The sequence below is a fragment of the Schistocerca cancellata genome, chromosome 10, assembly GCF_023864275.1.
Source record: "Schistocerca cancellata isolate TAMUIC-IGC-003103 chromosome 10, iqSchCanc2.1, whole genome shotgun sequence".
Classification (NCBI taxonomy): domain Eukaryota; kingdom Metazoa; phylum Arthropoda; class Insecta; order Orthoptera; family Acrididae; genus Schistocerca; species Schistocerca cancellata.
Window position 1 is genome coordinate 101,329,268 of NC_064635.1, and position 22,088 is coordinate 101,351,355.

General features: G+C 40.8%; 1 protein-coding gene across 2 annotated transcripts in view; it reads right to left on the reverse strand.

The window, feature by feature from the left end:
- Positions 1-22,088, reverse strand: part of LOC126106369 (nuclear RNA export factor 1-like) — a 148,967-nt gene that overhangs the window by 114,756 nt on the left and 12,123 nt on the right. For both annotated transcript variants that reach the window (XM_049912634.1, XM_049912633.1), the window contains exons 3-5: positions 8,740-8,823; positions 7,730-7,834; positions 524-653 (exon numbers count right to left, since the gene is read on the reverse strand). In XM_049912634.1, the coding sequence (XP_049768591.1) occupies positions 524-653; positions 7,730-7,834; positions 8,740-8,823 (319 nt within the window). The remainder of the gene's footprint in view (positions 1-523; positions 654-7,729; positions 7,835-8,739; positions 8,824-22,088) is intronic.

A 22,088-nucleotide genomic window follows, 5' to 3' on the forward strand; every position in this document is an offset into this window, starting at 1 on the left:
TTCGCCGTACAGCAATGGGCACTTAAAAACATGGTAACTTGCCTCTGCCATTTTGCCACTTCTCCACATCGACACACTTAAAGTGCCAATTCCAAATAACTGACAGGTACACACAAACACACAATTTCACTGAAATGGTTTACATCAGCACTGGATGACCATTTAACTATCTGGTACCAGTTCTCCATCACCTGCATTGCTCCAAAGCAACCAGAGTTGTCTTGACTAATTTTATTTGGTGAGATTAGACACACTAATATTTCACGGCTGTCCATCTCTCAATGAGTATAAGCTCAGGGGAAGAATCATAGGAAAGTTCAGAACTTAAAAGTTGCTGACAAACTACCTATGTAATAAAGAGAGACACGAAGCATGTAATATCTACAGCACAAGCCACTGTGAGTTTACCATGATATAATTTCTTCCAGAAAAAACATAAATTTTACTGAAAAGTGCACCCATAAAGTGCACGAAATGTACGCACAGATCTTATCATTAACATGTATGTTGAAGACATACTTACCAGGAATGCTATTCAGGTTTGACAGGTCTAAGACCGTTTTCTCAGAATTTAGCCTTTTACTGATAATTTTCTGCAGAACTGCAGAGAGGTTCACTTTCTTGGAATGAAGCTGAAGTACCAATTCACGTTGCTGTCATTAAAAAGATGTATTAGATAGCAAAGAGAAAACTATAAAAATTGTTTGAAAGAAGAAAACAACACAGCAAGTGATTGCTCCACAGACAGGCAAACTAAACTAATTTTAGTGGTTCTACATCTACATCTATACTGTGCAAATGTATGTTAAGTACATGGAAGAGGGTAAGCCCCACTGTACCAGTTATTACGATTTCTTCACATTCCATTCGGTATAGAGCATGGGAGGAATGAGTGCTTCCATGCCTATGTGCATGCTGTAATTCTTCTAACCTTGTCCTCAACATCCCTGAAGGAATGATAGGTAAGGGGTTGCAGTACACTCCTGAAGTCATCATTTAAAGCTGATTATTGAAACTTCACAAGTAAGCTTTCTTGGCATTGTGCAGGAGTCTGACAGTTTAGTTCTCTCAACATTTAAGTGCTACTCTCCCAAGGTCAACCAAACCTATTTGGTATGGGTCCAGCTCGCCTGAGCAAGAGTCTAGAATGGGTCAACACAAGTGATTTTTAAGCAATCTCCTTTCTAGATTGATAGTACATTCCCAGTATCCTACCAATAAACCGACGTCTACCACCTGCTTTACCCATGACTGAACCTATGAGATCACTACATTTCATATCCCTACAAACTATCAATACCGGGAATTTGTGTGAACTCGCCAGTTCCATCTGTGACTTACTGATATAGTCATTCGATGTTACGTTTTCTTGTTTTGTGAACTGCAAAATTTTACATTTAGAGCAAGTTGGCAATCTCTGCACCATGTTGAAATCTTATCAAGATCTGACTCAATATTTACGCAGCTTCTCTTAGATATTACTTCAGTATAGATAACTGCATCATCTGCAAAAAGCCCGATGTTACTATTAATAATGTCTGTAGGGTCATTAATATCATCATCATAGTAGTTTACTCATTATGAAATGGCTTTTAGTAGTGCTATCTGCAGATCCTTTGGTGGCTAAATAGTCCTATTCTGGAGCCACAGATTCTCCCGCAGTATGGCACACCCAGTTGGTGTTGACTGAATGGTGTAACAGATTTGTTTTGTTCCTCTCAAGAGCTTTTATTTTCTTCTGTGATCTCTCTTCCTATTCTCCTGCAAATGTCTCCGCTTTTCAAAATGAAGTGTTCCTTGGTGAACAATTTATCACCACTTGGACTAACTAGGGCTGCAGTTTCCCAATCATTTGTGTTTATTTGACATTTTGTCATAGCTGACTTGAGGACATCTTTATATAATTTTGTTTGCCCTCCCTTGTTGCATTGGCTATTCTTCAATTACGAGAACATGATTTGCTTAGGGAAACAGGAGCTTGGCATCCGGATGATATGACCAGCCCAATGAAATTGATGTATGACAATTTTTGCTTCAATGCTGGTGGAGTTGGTTTCTTCCAAAATGGTGGTATTTGTTCGCCGATCCTGCCACTTTAGTTTCAATATTCTCCTTAGGCAGCGTTGGTTTTATTTTTTAAGGACTTTAAGAGAGGCCTGCAGGTGGTCCAGGTTTCACGTTCATAATGAAGTGTAGGCATGATAATGGCATTGAAGACTGTAAGCTTAGTTTTAACACTCAAATCATGGTTATCAAACACTTTTTTCAAAAGACAACCATATGCAGTACTTGCACAATTTAGTCAGTATTGAATTTCTGCATCTATGTTTGATTTTTCAGAAAGATGGCTTCCAAGACACGGAAAATACTCTACAATCCCTTGAGGTGTTCCATCAACTGTGACAACTGGAGCAGCTGTAGTGGAATCTGGGGCTGGCTGACAGAGGACATTCATTTTGTCTACATTAAGCTCTTTACGAATGGATTTGTATGCCAGACTGAATGCATTTAGGGTAGTTTGTAGATCCTCCTCTGTATTTGTCAAGATAATGTTATCAGTGTAAGTTCAATGACAGCAGCTGTTATATTAGCTCTGAGTATGCTAACATTGAGTAGCTTACCATCAGTCCTATACGCTATTCCAACACCCAACAGTAGGTTTTCCTTAACAAGGTGAAGTATGGTTTCCTCAAATGTCTAGAATAGGCTATGTGCAATAACACATCCCTGCTTGACTCCTGTGGTAATCTTAAAACATTTCTCCGTGTCCATTGCTGGCAAGGACAGTGGCATTCATGTTGTCATGTAGAAGCCGAAGAAGAAGAAGAAGTAGTAGTAGTAGTAGTAGTAGTAATTGTTGTTGTTGTTGTTGTTGTTGTGGTCTTTCAGTCCTGAGACTGGTTTGATGCAGCTCTCCATGCTACCCTATCCTGTGCAAGCTTCTTCATCTCCCAGTACCTACTGCAGCCTACATCCTTCTGAATCTGCTTAGTGTATTCATCTCTTGGTCTCCCTCTACGATTTTTACCCTCCACGCTGCCCTCCATTACTAAATTGGTGATCCCTTGATGCCTCACAACATGTCCTACCAACCAATCCCTTCTTCTAGTCAAGTTGTGCCACAAACTCTTCTTCTCCCCAATTCTATTCAATACCTCCTCATTAGTTATGTGATCTACCCATCTAATCTTCAGCATTCTTCTGTAGCACCACATTTTGAAAGCTTCTATTCTCTTCTTGTCTAAACTATTTATCGACCATGTTTCACTTCCATACATGGCTACACTCCATACAAATACTTTCAGAAACGACTTCCTGACACTTAAATCAATACTCAATGTTAACAAATTTCTCTTCTTCAGAAACGCTTTCCTTGCCATTGCCAGTCTACATTTTATATCCTCTCTACTGCGACCATGATCAGTTATTTTGCTCCCCAAATAGCAAAACTCCTTTACTACTTTAAGTGTCTCATTTCCTAATCTAATTCCCTCAGCCACACCCATCTTAATTCGACTACATTCCATTATCCTAGTTTTGCTTTTGTTGATGTTCATCTTATACCCTCCTGTAAGACACTGTCCATTCCGTTCAACTGCTCTTCCAATTCCTTTGCTGTCTCTGACAGAATTACAATGTCATCGGCGAACCTCGAAAGTTTTTATTTCTTCTCCATGGATTTTAATACCTACTCCGAATTTTTCTTTCGTTTCCTTTACTGCTTGCTCAATATACAAATTGAATAGCATCGGGGAGAGCCTACAACCCTGTCTCACTCCCTTCCTAACCACTGCTTCCCTTTCATGCCCCTCGACTCTTATAACTGCCATCTGGTTTCTGTACAAATTGTAAATAGCCTTTCTCTCCCTGTATTTTACCCCTGCCACCTTCAGAATTTGAAAGAGAGTATTTTGATTAATTTTCCAGGACATCCATTTGATGCCAGATATTTCCAGATTGCTTCTTGATTAACAGAGTCATAGGCTTTAACAAGGTCAAATACCATGTACAGGGACTGGTTCTGTTCTTTAGATTTTTCTTGCATTTGCCTTGCACTGAAAATCATATCCACCATGCCCCGATTAGGTCTAAAGCCGCACCGAGTTTCAGGTAGGGTTGGTTGGAGAGAACTCTAGCAAGGATCTTTCCAGCTGTTGAGAGTAGTGATATTCCTCGGTAGTTTCCACAATGCGTCTGATCGACTTTTTTGAGTATCCTAATAATAGCAGTGTCACGCAGATCTGCAGGTATTGTCTCAGTGTTCCGTATCTTGGTAACAAGGATGTGACAATACCAGAGAAGGAAAGTTGCTACTCACCATATAGCGGTGATGCTGAGTCGCGATCGGCACAACAAAAAGATTCACACAATTAAAGCTTTTTGTCAGCAGTAGACACACATAAACACACGCACACAAACACACTCACGTAAACGCAACTTGCACACACATCTGCAGTCTCAGAGAGCTGAAACCACACTGTGAACAGCAGCACTAGTGCATGATGGGAGTGGTGACTGGGTGGGGGTAAGGAGGGGTAGTATGGTGGGAGTGGCGGACAGTGAAGTGTTGCAGTTTAGACGGAGGGTGGGGGAGAAGGTGCGGAGGGGGGAGGGGGTAAGTAGAGGAAAGGAGAGAAATAAAAGAAATTAAAAGACTGGGTGTGGCGGTGAAATGACGGCTGTCTAGTGCTGGAATGGGAACAGGGAGGAGGCTGGATGGGTGAGGACAGTAACGGAGGTTGAGGCCAGGAGGGTTATGGGAACGTAGGATGTATTGCAGGGAAAGTTCCCACCTACGCAATTGAGAAAAGCTGGCGTTGGTGGGAAGGATCCATATGGCACAGGCTGTGAAGCAGTCATTGAGATGAGGGATATCATGTTTGGCAGTGTGTTCAGCAACAGGGTGGTCCACTTGTTTTTTGGCCACAGTTTGTCGGTGGCCGTTCATGCAGACAGACAGCTTGTTGGTTGTCATGCCTACAAAGAATGCAGCACAGAGGTTGCAGCTTAGTTTGTAAATCACATGACTGGTTTCACAGGTAGCCTTGCCTTTGATGGGATAGGTGATGTTAGTGACCGGACTGGAGTAGGTGGTGGTAGGAGGATGTATGGGGCAGGTCTTGCATCTAGGTCTATTACAGGGGTATGAGCCATGAGGTAAGGGATTGGGAGCAGGGGTTGTGTAAGGATGGACGAGTATATTGTGTAGGTTCGGTGGGCGGCAGAATACCACGGTAGGAGGGGTGGGAAGGATAGGCACAGGCACAACAAAAAGACTGTCACAAACTTTCGGCCAGTGAGGCCTTCGTCAAACACAAACACACACACACACACACACACACACACACACACACACACACACACACACACACACACACACACACGAATGCTGTCGTAGACAACTGAAGACACAGTGCACTGTGCGTGCGTGCGCATGTGTATTTTTGACGAAGGCCTTACTTACCGGCAGAAAGCTTTATTTGTGGCCGTCTTTTGTTATGTCTATCCGTAACTCAGCATCTCTGCTATATGGTGGGTGGCAACTTTCCCTTTTATAATATTATTATATTCACTAGTGATTGTTTCTCACGTTAAAAAAAGGGTAAATAATGCTTCTGCTGCATACTGCAGCCTAAACAGTAAATTTGGGAAAATACAGTGGTTTTGCTTCAGACAAATGAGGATTTTTTTAAACCCCAGAATCTCCTCTTTTTTTCTATTCATTCAGATAGAAGTGTGCTCTATCTGTGAACCAGATGCAGCCAACATCAAACCCTTCATAATTAATCACTGTGAGAATCTGGTTTGCAAAGTCAGCCGTCTGTCAAACAATTTGTACCAGTGGGGCCCAGTGTCTTTTGATTTTGAATAGAAATGTATAGGCTCTCTCTGTAGTCTCTGCATGCTGAAACCCTTCAAACTCGTCTCCACTCGAATTCTTCATAAGTATTTCCTTGGAATTTTCCAAATAATTCCACTATTTGTGGCGACATTTTCAGAAGTAACCGAAGTTTGTCTGGGGCCAACATTCCCCATTACATCGTCAGCCATGCTGCCTGCCTATTGGAATTTGGTGAAAAGCCTGCAAATGATTTTCATGTTCAGTCCTTTTGGAATAGTAAACTGTGCCTCCTTGCTGTAAGACTGTACTCTAACCAGTGGTATTCCAGTACCAGAAAAACACATTGTTCAATGGAATACGTGATTTCGACCTCTTCCTTTAGTACACTAAGCTCCTTTCAGGTTTCAACGGTGGAAGTGATCACTCTCACATGAGGTGCCCTATGTGTAGGTGCACATACTGTGATCACAGTACCACCTATTAGCAACTTTCCCAACTATCTTGAAATGTCTCTATAAAATTCTTACAGCTTTCATACCATTTATTGCATTCGCCTATCAATCTTAGTTTTCGATATATACTGTATTTTGAAATCAGGGGCTCCTCCACTGGACACTGTCATCAGTAGTGATTAATGATCAGATCTGTTTTGTTGTGGCACCTGGCAACTCTGTTATTTCCATTTTGACCAATGTTTCATTGCTGGCATATTGGAGGAGCTCTCCTAAGTTCCAGTTGTTGCTCTACAGACTAACTGTGCTGACGTTTACAGAAGCAGTATAGAAACGGTTAGTAACATTTTGTGACTCCTCGTATTCAGTGGTCCAGCAAGTTACTCAGATAAAAGTTTAGTGCACAATACACAGAATTCTATACAATACAGGCTAGTGTTTCCACAGTGCTTCAGTGTGTGCATATACAGAATTCTATATAACAAAGGCCAGTGTTTCAGTGTGCAAATTACCTATTCCGTTTTCTTATTTGTTTCCACTGTGGGTGTTTTAGTACACCATTTTAATCACAGCGCTTATCAACAAATATTTAACTAGTTCAAGTGTTTTTTCCTCAAATATTGTTTATGCGTAAGAATTCACACAATAAAGTTTCAGCAGGAAGGGCTGGTTGTGCAGTGCCTGTGCGGAAAAATGTGTGTAAAAACTATAATAGCCATTGTTCCTATATGCCGATAGTACTAATTATATTTGCGACAGTGACTGGGGTTCCTGAAGAAATGCACCTGTAAGGAGGAGTCACCAACAACAAAGTTTGAGAATCCCTGGGCTAGAGGACCACTGTGAGGGACCTCAAGAAAGGAAGGACAATCAAGGTTTAGTGACCTGTCGAGAATGGGATCATTATAGACTAAGCGCAAGCTCGGATTGGGGAAAGATGGCAAACAAAACTAGCTGTGTCCTGCCAGCATTTGCCTGAACTGACTCGGGGAAAACAGAGTACGTCTAAATTTGGATGGATGGATCGGGATTTGAACCACCACTGCTCGGTATGCAAGTCCAAGTGTCTGTCCACTGCACCACCCTTTTGATGAGGAGGATTTAGAGCAAAATGGATTACTAGGTGAGAGGGTAGGTTCATATGGTAGGCTTTCAAATGCTTCCTGTAATCCATACCAGGAATTTATATTGTGGACTAGCATGCACTGACTGCTTTTTATACATTGGCATAACTGTCAAAATTGACCAACAAAATTTTTTAAGCTGTCAAACACTGATTACATTTAAGCAGTAGCATTTCCAGTCAATACAATGCTGGTATTTTGCAAGCAGCTTGGAATTTTTCAGAGCTTAAATTCACTAAGAGCAATTTATACAAAGAATCCACTACCAGTTTTACGTACTAATAGTATACCAAAAGCCATGAAAAACTTACCTTAAAAGGATAAAATGGCACTCTGAGGTTCTGTCTGAACAATGCTGCCAGTGCAGCACTGCAGTTATTCACTAGGAATGTTATATGTCCACCCTCCATGCAAAACTGTAAAAATAAGAGGTACTAACATTATGGAAGAACAAAACTATCTACTCCACAATATATTATAAAAATAATACACCTAAAATATTATCCACTTTACTATGAAATGCAGTTAAAACATCAGATATTACTGCAGAGAATACAAAGAGTTTGCCTACTGAAGAGCCTTCTACTCTGGCTTAAAAATATGCAATTTGTCACTGACTGTCTTTAGTTATAGTAGAAGAAATGGAACATTTTGAATGATTGGCAATCATATTTTCCCTGCACGTAGATCACTTGTCTAATGCTTGCTGAATGGATGCTGTTATTCCTTTTGAATAAACAAATTTCGTAAGGAAATAGAGATACTGCAATGTCTGCACAAGAGCTCCCCGATTATTAAACAGCAGACTACAAATTAGCACCGTGCGTAGCCAAGATGCCACGCTTTTGGTCTTAAAGTATCTTACATGCCTGTATTGAATTATGTGATAGTCCAGTGCTATATTCAAATTCTTTGCTCATGAAGAGAATGCTATTTGTATCTAGATTACAATTAAAAGACAAAGAAATTTTCGTAACAAATTGGTAGAGTCTTTTATTAGCAAATAAAACTGCTGGAGTTTCAGACAGGTTGAGTTCCATAACTATATTCTGTGTCCTTGCGATAAGACAAGTGAGTCAGCACTGGCATACAGGATGGCTGTCTTTTCATGAGTTAGTCTTAAACTTTTAAAGCAAGGTCATGAACGTAGACATTATGAATGGACTGGGAGAAAGCACCTGACAACAAACATTAGACGTTGTTGGCTGGATGTAGGGTACAAACATTTCTGTATACTACTTAAAAGATTTGTGCTAAGCATAACATTAAAATAAAAAGTTTGTGTGGAAAAGACAGTACTGTCCCGCAACTACGAACTTACAAAATACGGAATGAGCTCCAGTGGTGAAATTTGCTTGTTGATGGCATCGAGAATAGCTACTTTGTCACCCCCAGCTGGTTTCACCTGGAAAAAAAATGTGACAATCACTAGAAAATGTAAGTGTACATATACTCTATGTGATCAAAAGTGTCCGGACACCCCCAAAATCATACATTTTGCATATTAAGTGCATTGTGCTACCACCTACTGCTAGGCACTTCATATCAGCGACCTCAGTAGTCATTAGACATCATGAGAGAGTAGTATGCGGCATTCCGCGAAACTCTCATACTTTGAACATGGTCAGGTGATTGGGTGTCACACGTCTGCATGCGAACTTCTACACTCCTAAACATCCCTACGTCCACTGTTCAGGCCGACCTCGTCTGTTGACTGACAGAGACTGCCGACAGTTGAGGAGTGTCATAATGTGTAATAGTCAGACATCTATCCAGACCATTACACAGGAATTCCAAACTGAATCATGATCCACTGCAAGTACTATGACAGTTAGGCAGGAGGTGAGAAAACTTGGATTTCATGGTTGAGTGGCTGCTCAAAAGCCACACATCACGCAGGTAAATACCAAACAACCCCTTGCTTGGTGTAAGTAGCGTTAACATTAGACGGTTGAACAGTGGGAAAACGGTGTGTGGAGTGACGAATCACGGTACACAATGTCGTGATCTGATGGCAGGGTGTGGGTATGGCGACTGCCCGGTGAACTTAATCTGCCAGCATGTGTAATGCCAACAGTAAAATTCAGAGGTGGTGGGGGGTTATGGTGTGGTCGTGTTTTTCATGGAGGGAGCTTGCAGCCCTTGTTTTGTGTGGCAGTATCACAGCACAGGCGCACACTGATGTTTTAAGCACCTTCTTGCATCCCACTGTTGAAGAGCAATTCAGAGATGATAACTACATCTTTCAACACAACTGAGCACCTGTTCATAATGCACGGCCTGTGGCAGAGTGGTTACACGACAATAACATCCCAGTAATGGACTGGGCTGCACAGAGTCCTGACCTGCATCCTACAGAGCACCTTTGGAATGTTTTGGAATGCCGACTTTGTGCCAGGCCTCACCGACCAACATCAATACCTCTCCTCAGTGCAGCAGTCTGTGAAGAATGGGCTGCCATTCCCCACGAAACCTTCCAGCAGCTGATTGAACATATGCCTGCAAGAATGGAAGCTGTCACCAAGGCTACGGGTGGGCTAACACCATACTGAATTCCATTATTACCGATGGAGGGTGCACAAACTTTTAAGTCATTTTCAGTCAGGTGTCCGGATACTTTTGGTCACATAGTGTATTACGAAGAAATTCACAATATACTGAAACCTGGTAGTCAAGGAAGGCAGGATTCGGTTACGATTGTGGACAGGGTCGTAATCAGTTACTATTGGTTCCCTTTTGCAATTACAAACATTTATTTTAAAATGGTAATTCCAGGCTTATTAATAAATAAAGATATTATTAAGAAACAAGAAATGGAAACAACGGTTTGTGCTCTTGATTTTTTGGGCCGATGTCATTAGCAAGGTGATCAAATTTTAGAGAACACTGTCACAGGGAACGAGAGGATTTCTCACATGACCCCAGGTCCCAAATGTCAGTCAAAAGAATGGCTTATAGAGGTATCACCAGTCAAAGATGAGGCCACACAGACGATCTCAACACGAAAGATTATGGCAACCATATTTTGGGATGGACACAAGTCTAGTTAGTCAAATTTATGTGGCATGGAACAACAACAAATGCAGCTGCATACTGCACTACCCTGACTATAATTCAACATGCAGCACACGATAAGTGACGTGGCTGGAGTTTTTTTACTGCAATGCCATTCTGCCATTCACAGTAAAAATCTGATCAGATCTTTTGGATACGAACTGACTGTCCACTCGATTTTCACCTGCTCCACTACCTAAAGGAGTTTCTCAGTGGCACGCACTTCACAACAGATGACGAGGTGAAAGAAGCATTAAAGCCTGGTTATCCTCACAGGTAGCAGATGTCTATGATTTATGGGCACAAAAACTTTTAGTATGTTATGACAAATTTTCAAACAAATACAGAAACTGTAGAAAAATAATGTAAATAATTGTTTTAATATAACATGTTTTAAAAGAAATGAAAAGGGGCATTCAAAAAGAAACGAGCTGGAGTTAGGAATGCACAAACCAGTGACAGGAGGGTAATATCGTGGCATGTGTAACAAGGCGTGGTTCTGACCACAGCATGGAAGTTCACAGTCTGTTGCTAGAGGGCGCACGTGCACGTCATGTGACTATACAGAGCTAGCAGCAGCATGCATCAATCGTCCAACGCTGCCAGTCGCATTGCAAACAGTGACGTGGTCTTGTCAAATGAAGAGTAAAGAGGTGGTGTTCATTTTCTGACAGCAGAAGGAGTAGGAGCAACGAACATTCACCGACAAATGTCACAAGTGTACAGTGAACACTGCACGTCCCTTGCAAGGGTCAAGGCATGGCACAAGCGCTTCATGGAAGAACAGGTGTCGTTAGCCGATGATGCACGGTCTGGAGCATCACACTGCATTACCATCAACCAGGTGGTGGATGCACTCATTAGCCAGGACTGCCGAGTGACAGTGAAAGCCATAGCTGTCGTGGTTGGATCAAGTGTCTGAAGTGCTTACACCATTATGAAGGAACGACTCCATATGCGAAAAGTGTGTGCCCAATGGGTGTCCCACGGCCTTCAACCACACTACGAAGCATGTTGAATGACCCACTGTCTTGCTCATCTGCAGTGCTATGCTCAGGAGGGAATGCGTTCCTGGCATGAGTGGTGGCTGGAGATGAGTCGTGGTGGCTGGAGATGAGTCATGGTGTCATCACTTTGAACCAGAATCAAAATGACAAAATCTCCAGTGGAAGCATCCACGACCACCACCACCAAAAAAGCCAAGGCCATCCAAACACGAGCAGGAAAGGTTATGCTGATGTTCTTCTTTGACCAAAATGGCCTCCTCTTGATTCACTTCCTGAAGCACAGGACAACAGTGAATGCCCAGTGTTACTCGCAAACCTTGACCACCCTTCGCCAAGCGATCAAATCAAAACGACCAGGCAATCTCACCTGTGGGGTCATTCTCCTCCATGACAATGCAAAGCATCATACAGCCAACACAGTCGCGGCACTCCTGCAGAAATTCAAATGGGAAGTTTTTGGCCACCCTCCATACAGTCCGGACCTCTGTTCCTGTGATTATGCCATTTTTAGTCCCCTTAAAAAGGCTCTGAGGGGCAAATGATTCACCTCATATGACAACGTCCAGCTGTATGTGCAGAACTGGTTAACATCGCAGCCCCAGAAATTTTATGAGACAGCCATTCACCGCCTTGTGTCACAGTGGGACAAGTGTCTCAACAGCCAGGGTCAATGCGTCTAAGATATGGGTACTAGTTTCTGTAATTATGCCTCCAGATCGTTTCTTTTTGAATGCCCCTTATATAAAATAATTTCTCCTAGTGCCATAGAGATTCTTAACCCCACACAGATAGTCCAGAAAATTTGTGCTTCTGAATTTTTAATACCTATGATAATACTTGTTAAATTTAAAACAAAAATTGTGGGGTGCATGCAACAGATTACTAACAAGATATCCAGAATTATTTCAAAGCTTATGTTTCCCTGAAATCTATTATTCAGGGAATAATTTATGTTTTGTTGCTTGCCATGATATAATTAGTGTTACCAAAGGATTTTTATTTCCCAGAGGAATTTGATCTTTAAAATTTCCTAGTACCACATACTACAAAATTTCAATCTCACTATAAATATTTGCTGAAAATTGAGCTATAGTGTCAGACTTACTGTCTTAAGCCTTGATGGGCGCATCTCTGTATAAAGAGTGCCACCCATAAATAAAACTGTTTTGCACCATTACATTGTTGTTTCACGATTACGACCCCATACTTATTTCTTCATTACTGCTTCAGCTTAACCAGTGGTAAATTGTGTTGCCATACATCGACATTAGCAGCAGCAGCAGCAGCGTAAAATAAACAGCGAGCTAGGTGACAAAAAATTTATGTTCTGTGCAAGAAAATGATCCAGATTACAAGCTTGCAGCACAATTTCACAATAAGACTGTTGGCCATGAGATAATTAGAGATTTAATAAGCAGTTGGCTGGGATCTGAAACAACTGCACTGCTTAATGCTTTGAGTCCATCATTACTGTGGGGTAACACCTGTCTGTGGCAGTAGAGTCATACAAGAAAGTTTATTTCAATATTATTTAATTGAACACTGGTTTAGGTCACAGTATGTAGATCTCTTTTATTGTTGTTTAATTAAACTAAACAGTGGTTTTGGTCATCCATGTTTACCTTGGTAACATAAAGTTCACTATTCTTTGTACACATGTAAAGTACGCTCACATTATGAAAAACGGTGCATCTGCCTGAGGTTTAAAGTGCTAAGCTTCAGACTACAGTATTAAATATGTCCACTGTAAGCAATGGCAAGGTAGAATCGATGAGAAACAGATCGGTTAATTTGAGGGAGGGGCCAAACAGCGAGATCATCGGTCCTATCGGATTAGGGAAGGATGGGGAAGGAAGTCGGCCGTACCCTTTCAAAGGCATCATTCTGGCATTTGCCTGAAGCGATTTAGGGAAATCACAGAAAACGTAATGGCCGGATGCAGGTTTGAACCTTCGTCCTCCCAAAGTGAGGACTTCTTGCATATAAAACAAGTTACATGGTGTGTTTAATTCATATTCCATGATTATCCTGGCATTTTTTTTTCCATTTATATTCCATGATCATCCCGGCATTTGCCTGAAGCATTTTATTAGGGAAATCACAGAAAACGTAAATCAGGATTGTCGGATGCAGGTTTGAACTGTCTCATCCCACATACGAGTGAGAAGCAGACTTACTGTGTGTAGAACACAGTGTGCTGCCTTCATATTAGCTGATAGTTCCATGAAAGTAAAACAGGGTTTTGTGGGCTCACGACAGCAAGGTCTTCAGCGCGAAAGTAAAACAGCAGCTCTATCTCTAATCTGGTATTCTCACTAATGTCAACTTTGTCAGGATGTGCGCATGTGAACAGTGATAAGTACAAAAACATGGCTGCCAGTAGTCATAATGATGCGGTGTTCGTGCCAGGAAAATTCTGTTCAAGGACAATTTGTACAAATCCTAGCATGACATGGATCACTACAACTCACAAGAAGAGGGATCTACTTTTAAAGAATCATCCATTCGGTGAGGTAGCTTATGGTCCCAGGAATCACACACTGCAGTCAATCTGATATTAGTCAACAAAATAATAATAATTACAGAATATCATGTGATGCTCTACAGCTTTAAATAAGAAATATTCTGCAGGCTGGTTGGGCAGTATAATGGCTAAAGTAGTCTTCATGCACTACAGGTTGTGAATTCATATCTTGTCAAGTGCTTTAAAAATTTTTATTTTTATATCTCTCAAAATTACTCTGATCATTATTTTTATTCAATTAATTGGTTTAAAGGTATTTTTTTTTATATCTAGTCCTTTGTCACATCACTTTAATAATCGTATGAACTTTTTCACTTGCACTCACTTTCCTTCATATCATGCTCATTCCATTCTGAATTTCTGTGCATGCGAATTTATTTTCATCTATCTATCATAATACGAGGGCGGTTCAGAAAGTAACCTCCAATCGGTCACAGTGCGGGTTGTGGGGGGAGTAGCGACGCCATCTGTGCGTTCACGCACTCAACAGGTCAGTCGGCATCAAGCCATGGTCGAGTGAACGTCGTACCTGCGCTAGTTTAGTTTTTGTGGCAGTTTGAAATGAGTGCTGCAATAGAAAACCCCGCCAAATGTGAAGTGCGTGCTGTCATAAGGTTTTTTACAGCCAAAGGATATTCTGCAGCAGCTATTCATCATGAGCTTTGTGCCGTGTACGGACCAAGAGTTATGAGTGAAGGAGTTGTCCGTGAATGGGTACGTTTATTTAAAAGTGGACGAGAAAACGTTCATGATGAAGAGAGGAGTGGTAGACCATCATTGGTGACTGACGAACTCGTTCAGACAGTTGATGCAAAAGTTCGTGAAAATCGACGTTTCTCAATGTCGGAGTTGTCTACTGGTTTTCCACAGATTTCTAAGACTCTCTTGTATGAGATAGTGACAGCAAGATTGGGTTACCGTAAGTTCTGTGCACGATGGGTGCCCAAAATTCTTACCGACCACCACAAAACTCAAAGAATGGCCTCTGCATTAGACTTTCTGTCACGTTATGAGGACGAAGGAGAACCATTGTTAAACAGAATCGTTACCGGTGACGAAACCTGGATTAAGTACATGAACCCTGAGACAAAAGAACAATCAAAGATGTGGGCACATTCAAATTCGCCTACCAAACCAAGAAAAGCCTCGCAAGATTTTTCTGCCAGAAAACTGATGGCAACGGTGTTTTGGGATGCCAAAGAGGTGTTGTTGGTTGAATTCATGGAACGTGGTACGACCATTAATCAAGACGTGTACTGTGAAACAATAAAAAAGTTACGACGGGCTATACAGACAAACGCCGTGGTATGCTGACTTCCGGTATCTTTTTTTTGCACGATAACGCCCGTCCTCACTCTGCTCACAGAACAATGGCCCTTCTTGAGTCCTTCAAGTGGGACGTTATCAACCATCCACCTTACAGCCCAGACCTGGCGCCAAGTGATTATCACCTCTTCATGCATTTGAAGAAATGGCTCAGGTCACAGCGGTCTGATGACGACGAAGAGCTCAAAGATGCGGTCACAGGCTGGCTCCAGGCACAAGCGGGTGATTTTTATGCAGAAGGAATTTCAAAGCTTGTGAAGAGATACGATAAGTGCCTCAATCGCTATGGAGACTATGTAGAAAAATAGTGCAAAGATGTAGTTGTAAGATGTATATATTAATAAAAACAAAGATGATGTGACTTACCAAATGAAAGTGCTGGCAGGTCGACAGACACACAAACAAACACAAACATACACACAAAATTCAAGCTTTCGCAACAAACTGTTGCCTCATCAGGAAAGAGGGAAGGAGAAAGAAAGACGAAAGGATGTGGGTTTTAAGGGAGAGGGTAAGGAGTCATTCCAGTCCCGGGAGCGGAAAGACTTACCTTAGGGGGAAAAAAGGACGGGTACACACTCGCACACACACACATATCCATCCACACATATACAGACACAAGCAGACATATTTAAAGACAAAGAGTTTGGGCAGAGATGTCAGTCGAGGCAGAAGTGCAGAGGCAAAGATGTTGTTGAATGACAGGTGAGGTATGAGTGGCGGCAACTTGAAATTAGATCTCCGCTAATTTCAAGTTGCCGCCACTCATACATTAAATCGATGTTAATAGATAAAAATATTCAAAACACATGAACAAAGATTCTAAATGGAAGAATAATGATACAAAGAAAAGTGTGAGCAAATTGAAAAGCTAATAGAGTGATTAAAATGTTGTGCCAAAGAAACAGAAATTTAAAAAAAAATACATTTAGAACAATTAACTGAATAAAAATAATGACCAATGTCATTTCAACAGAGATTTAAAACAATTCAAAGCACTTTCTACTGTTAACTTAATAGTCTTAAGAATAATAATTATGCTGTAAATGTGCTGGCACTGCACAAAGAGTGCAACAATAGCGAGTTCACTTGGGTGTGTGAGACTCAGCAAATTTACCCACAGCAACACACACTTCAGTCAGGCAGACTTTTGATTTTTCATATACACAAAAATCTGTAACATATAATATTGGATTATTAGATGATAGTTCTTCGAGCCCTGAAGTTATTTACCACCTCTTCTTCTTTGAAGACAATGTTACAGTGTCTAGTTTGCTCTACTTAAATTTCTTGCTTCTCACGAAGTATTACAGGACCAGTAATGCAGATAGATAGGTCAGGTGAAATAAGAAACTAGTACGTGAAATTGACTTCATGCTATAAGAATTACTATATTTCATGTTATTAGTGAACTCAACAGAAATCCACATCTTCCCTCTCTTACGGATGGGAAAACACAGACAGCACAAGATCGATGAACATTGGCTAGTAGTTTTTACATACATAAGAAAATTAATGTTTCTCATTTTTTCTCACTAGCTCCAGGGACTAGATTGCTGCTGGCATACTCAGTTTTAATCTTAACTGTAAACTACTTAGGTAAATGAATGGATAAATATAGACAGAAAAAATAAAACATACACCCCTATAGGTAAACTTACATAAGGTACAACACAACTTAACGAGATTTGAACATACAGCCTTTTGCACATGAAGAGAGTATCTTTACCATTACACTATGCAACCAGCCAGATGAACATTCCTCATTTAAAGCTGTAGAGCACCAATGACATTCTGTATTTTTTTTTTTTTATTATTATTATCCACAAACAAGGGCCCCCAGGGTGAATGGCTGCAGGGTGTTATACCTTGGACCTTCAATGACATCACTGTATAGATGGTTTTAAAAAGTCAATCCCACTGCTGGGGGCCTCTCCTTGTTAGATAAGGGTCCTGAATATGTTCCCAAATGTAAATTCGCTCCACCACTTGTTGATAATTACGTCAACATCAATACATTAATTGTTTCTGCTAGGAAATAATGTTAAGTTGTGCTCCTTACCACAGTTTAAATGAATGTATGTGCCAGTGTGATGCCAAAAATGTTAATGGGCATCCTTAACATTGTTTGCTCTCTGTAGTAGGTGGCAATAAAATTACTTTTATATTGTGATGAATCACAGATTAAATTTTGAGGTTATTATAATTCATTATTTCAAAAATTGGTTATGTAATACTTCTTAATAGAAACAATTTTGACCTTTTAAATTTTTATTTTTGAGAGGTTTCACATTAAAGTTTCATTAACTCGCCTGGAAAGTATACGTGTAAGTCAATGATAACCCGTGCTGATTGCATTCAGTTTACAAGTCAACATTGTTAAGTGCCCATTGTCATATTTTTAAGAATGAAATTCAGAAAAGAATTTGCAGCTTTAAAAAAATATTATTACACTAGAAATATTTGAAAACAATGATGATGATGATGATGATCATCATCATCATTTAAGACTGATTATGCCTTTCAGCGTTCAGTCTGGAGCATAGCCCCCCTTATACAGTTCCTCCATGATCCCCTATTCAGTGCTAACATTGGTGCCTCTTCTGATGTTATACCTATTACTTCAAAATCATTCTTAACCGAATCCAGGTACCTTCTCCTCGGTCTGCCCCGACTCCTCCTACCCTCTACTGCTGAATCCATGAGTCTCTTGGGTAACCTTGCTTCTCCCATGCGTGTAACATGACCCCACCATCTAAGCCTGTTCGCCCTGACTGCTACATCTATAGAGTTCATTCCCAGTTTTTCTTTGATTTCCTCATTGTGGACACCCTCCTGCCATTGTTCCCATCTACTAGTACCTGCAATCATCCTAGCTACTTTCATATCCGTAACCTCAACCTTGTTGATAAGGTAACCTGAATCCACCCAGCTTTCGCTCCCATACAACAAAGTTGGTCGAAAGATTGAACGGTGCACAGATAACTTAGTCTTGGTACTGACTTCCTTCTTGCAGAAGAGAGTAGATCGTAGCTGAGCGCTCACTGCATTAGCTTTGCTACACCTCGCTTCCAGTTCCTTCACTATGTTGCCATCCTGTGAGAATATGTATCCTAAGTACTTGAAACCGTTCACCTGTTCTAACTTTGTTCCTCCTATTTGGCACTCAATCCGTTTATATTTCTTTCCCACTGACATTACTTTCGTTTTGGAGATGCTAATCTTCATACCATAGTCCTTACATTTCTGATCTAGCTCTGAAATATTACTTTGCAAACTTTCAATCGAATCTGCCATCACAACTAAGTCATCCGCATATGCAAGACTGCTTATTTTGTGTTCACATATCTTAATCTCACCCAGCCAGTCTATTGTTTTCAACATATGATCCATAAATAATATGAACAACAATGGAGACAGATTGCAGCCTTGTCTTACCCCTGAAACTACTCTGAACCATGAACTCAATTTACCGTCAACTCTAACTGCTGCCTGACTATCCATGTAAAGACCTTTAATTGCTTGCAAAAGTTTGCCTCCTATTCCATAATCTTGTAGAACAGACAATAACTTCCTCCTAGGAACCCGGTCATATGCCTTTTCTAGATCTATAAAGCATAGATACAATTCCCTGTTCCACTCATAACACTTCTCCATTATTTGCCGTAAGCTAAAGATCTGGTCCTGACAACCTCTAAGAGGCCTAAACCCACACTGATTTTCATCCAATTGGTCCTCAACTAATACTCGCACTTTCCTTTCAACAATACCTGAGAAGATTTTACCCACAACGCTGATTAAAGAGATACCTCTGTAGTTGTTACAATCTTTTCTGTTTCCATGTTTAAAGATTGGTGTGATTACTGCTTTTGTCCAGTCTGATGGAACCTGTCCCAACTCCCAGGCCATTTCAATTATCCTGTGTAGCCATTTAAGACCTGACGTTCCACTGTATTTGATGAGTTCCGACTTAATTTCATCCACCCCAGCCGCTTTATTGCACTGCAATCTATTGACCATTTTTTCCACTTCCTCAAATGTGATCCTATTTCCATCATCATTCCTATCCCATTCTACCTCAAAATCTGAAACATTACTGATCGCATTTTCACCTACATTGAGCAACTCTTCAAAATATTCCCTCCATCTGCCCAAGGCATCCACAGGATTCACCAACAGTTTTCCTGACCTGTCCAAAACACTTGTCATTTCCTTCTTACCTCCCTTTCGAAGACTGCTAATTACACTCCAGAATGGTTTTCCAGCAGCTTGACCCATAGTCTCCAACCTGTTTCCAAAGTCTTCCCACGATTTCTTCTTCGATGCTGCAATTATCTGTTTGGCTTTGTTTCTTTCTTCAACATAACTTTCTCTGTCTACCTGGGTTCTGGTATGTAGCCATTTTTGATACGCCTTCTTTTTCCTTTTACAGGCTGCCTTGACTGTATCATTCCACCAAGCTGTTTGCTTCATCCTACTTTTACACACTACTGTTCCAAGACATTCTTTAGCCACTTCTAGTACTGTGTCCCTGTACCTTGTCCATTCCTTTTCCAATGACTGTAATTGACTACATTCAACTAACTGGTACCTTTCTGAGATCGCTGTTATGTACTTGTGCCTGATTTCCTTATCCTGAAGTTTCTCCACTCTTATCCTCCTACATATGGACCTGACCTCCTGCACTTTCGGCCTCACAATCCCAATTTCACTGCAGATTAAATAATGATCAGTTTCATCAAAGAATCCCCTGAATACACGTGTGTCCCTCACAGCCTTCATGAATTCCTGATCTGTTATTATATAGTCAATGACAGATCTGGTTCCCCTGCCTTCCCAAGTATACCGGTGAATGTTCTTATGTTTAAAAAAGGAGTTTGTGATTACTAAGCCCATACTGGCACAGAAATCCAAGAGTTGTTTCCCGTTCCTGTTGGCCTCCATATCCTCTCCAAATTTACCCATAACCTTTTCATACCCTTCTGTTCGATTTCCAATCCTGGAATTAAAATTACCCATGAGCAGAACACTGTCCTTGTCCTTTACTCTAACAACTACATCACTGAGTGCCTCATAAAAACTATCCATCTTATCTTTATCTGACCCTTCACAATGCGAATATACTGACACAATCCTAATTTTCTTGCTAGACACTGTCAAATCTATCCACATCAGTCGTTCGTTTACATACCTTATTGCAACTACGCTGGGTTCCATTTCTTTGCTGATGTAAAGCCCTACACCCCATTGTGCTATCCCTGCTTTGACTCCTGACAGGTAGACCTTGTATTCTCCCACTTCCTCTTCTTTCTCACCCCTTACCCGAATGTCACTAACAGCTAAAACGTCCAGCCCCATCTTACTTGCAGCCTCTGCCAGCTCTACCTTCTACCCAGAGTAGCCCCCATTGATATTAATAGCTCCCCATCTCATTACCATTTGTTTGCCAAGCCGTATCTTAGGAGTCCCTGGTTTGTCAGTTAGAGGTGGGACTCCGTCACCTCCAAAGGTCCGAGGCATTTTGCTCCGATTATTGCCAGCATCATATTTAAAGTACCAGGGAAGCAGGTTGCTAGCCTTACTTGCCCCGAGTCCCATTGGGTTTTACCCCTAACGGCTGAGGGACTAACCGGTGGATTTGGTAGTCTTTGCCGTATGAGCACAAAGGTGACCACGACTCAGAATATGTCCGAGATGCCCAGCCTTATTCCAAAGTAACTGGTATCCCGACTGTCGGGACCACTTACTTGGCCACTCATACGTTGCCCATGGTTCATGAACTAGGACATGACTACAGGAACCCACACCATGAATCACTAAACAATGATGAACCTGAATAAAAAGAAATCACAATGAATGTACTTGAAATATCGCACTTATGATATTTTATTGAAAGCTTATGCATAACTTCTCAAAACAACTGACTCATCCCTTACCATTGTTCACAGACAGGGTTTTCAATTGTGTTTGATTTTATGTACTGTGCAATAACTTTTGATTTATGTATTTCTTGGTTTTTATAAAAACATAGTAATGAATACTCCTTAAGTTCTGCTCCAGCTAATTAGGATACTACTTATTACTGACAGTGCTTTGTAAGTAAGTGGCATGTAGCATTCTGGACTACGAATAGCACAGTCACAGAACCGCAACCTACAAGTGCCCAGTGGAACCCTTTCGGATGTCTCTTGACACAAAAATTAATATTTTTGTAAGCACAATGAGAGTTAAAATGTGCCAGGTTTTGAACTACCATTCACTGATGTGCTCAATCTTGAATGAATACCAATAAAATGTAAAGGTCACTGAACACTGATTTTGTTGTACATAAAAACCAGTACTGTGACCTATGAAAGCCACTGAAACAATGAGACTTCCTTAGTAATGAAACAGTGAACTTTACAGCAACATTACGTTCGAACATCACAACCTAAGACACAAAACAAGTTCCGATACCCGACTGATGGCCGTGCACCAGCGTTCGAGATTGCACCTTATTAGATTTCTTAATTTAAACAGTCGTACAATTACTGCAAATCCAACACATTACAAATACCTGACTGAGCTCGATTTCAAAAATAACTGCACAAATATTAAGTCAGCTCTCGATAAGATTTCAAAGTGATCCAACGATTTGAATCTTAATAATAACCCAACTTTAGGATAACACAATTATAGGGAATGTGAGTAGACAAATGACAACACAGTACACTAATGTCAACAGCGTTCCTCCACTCCTCGTATAATCACATTTTGCCA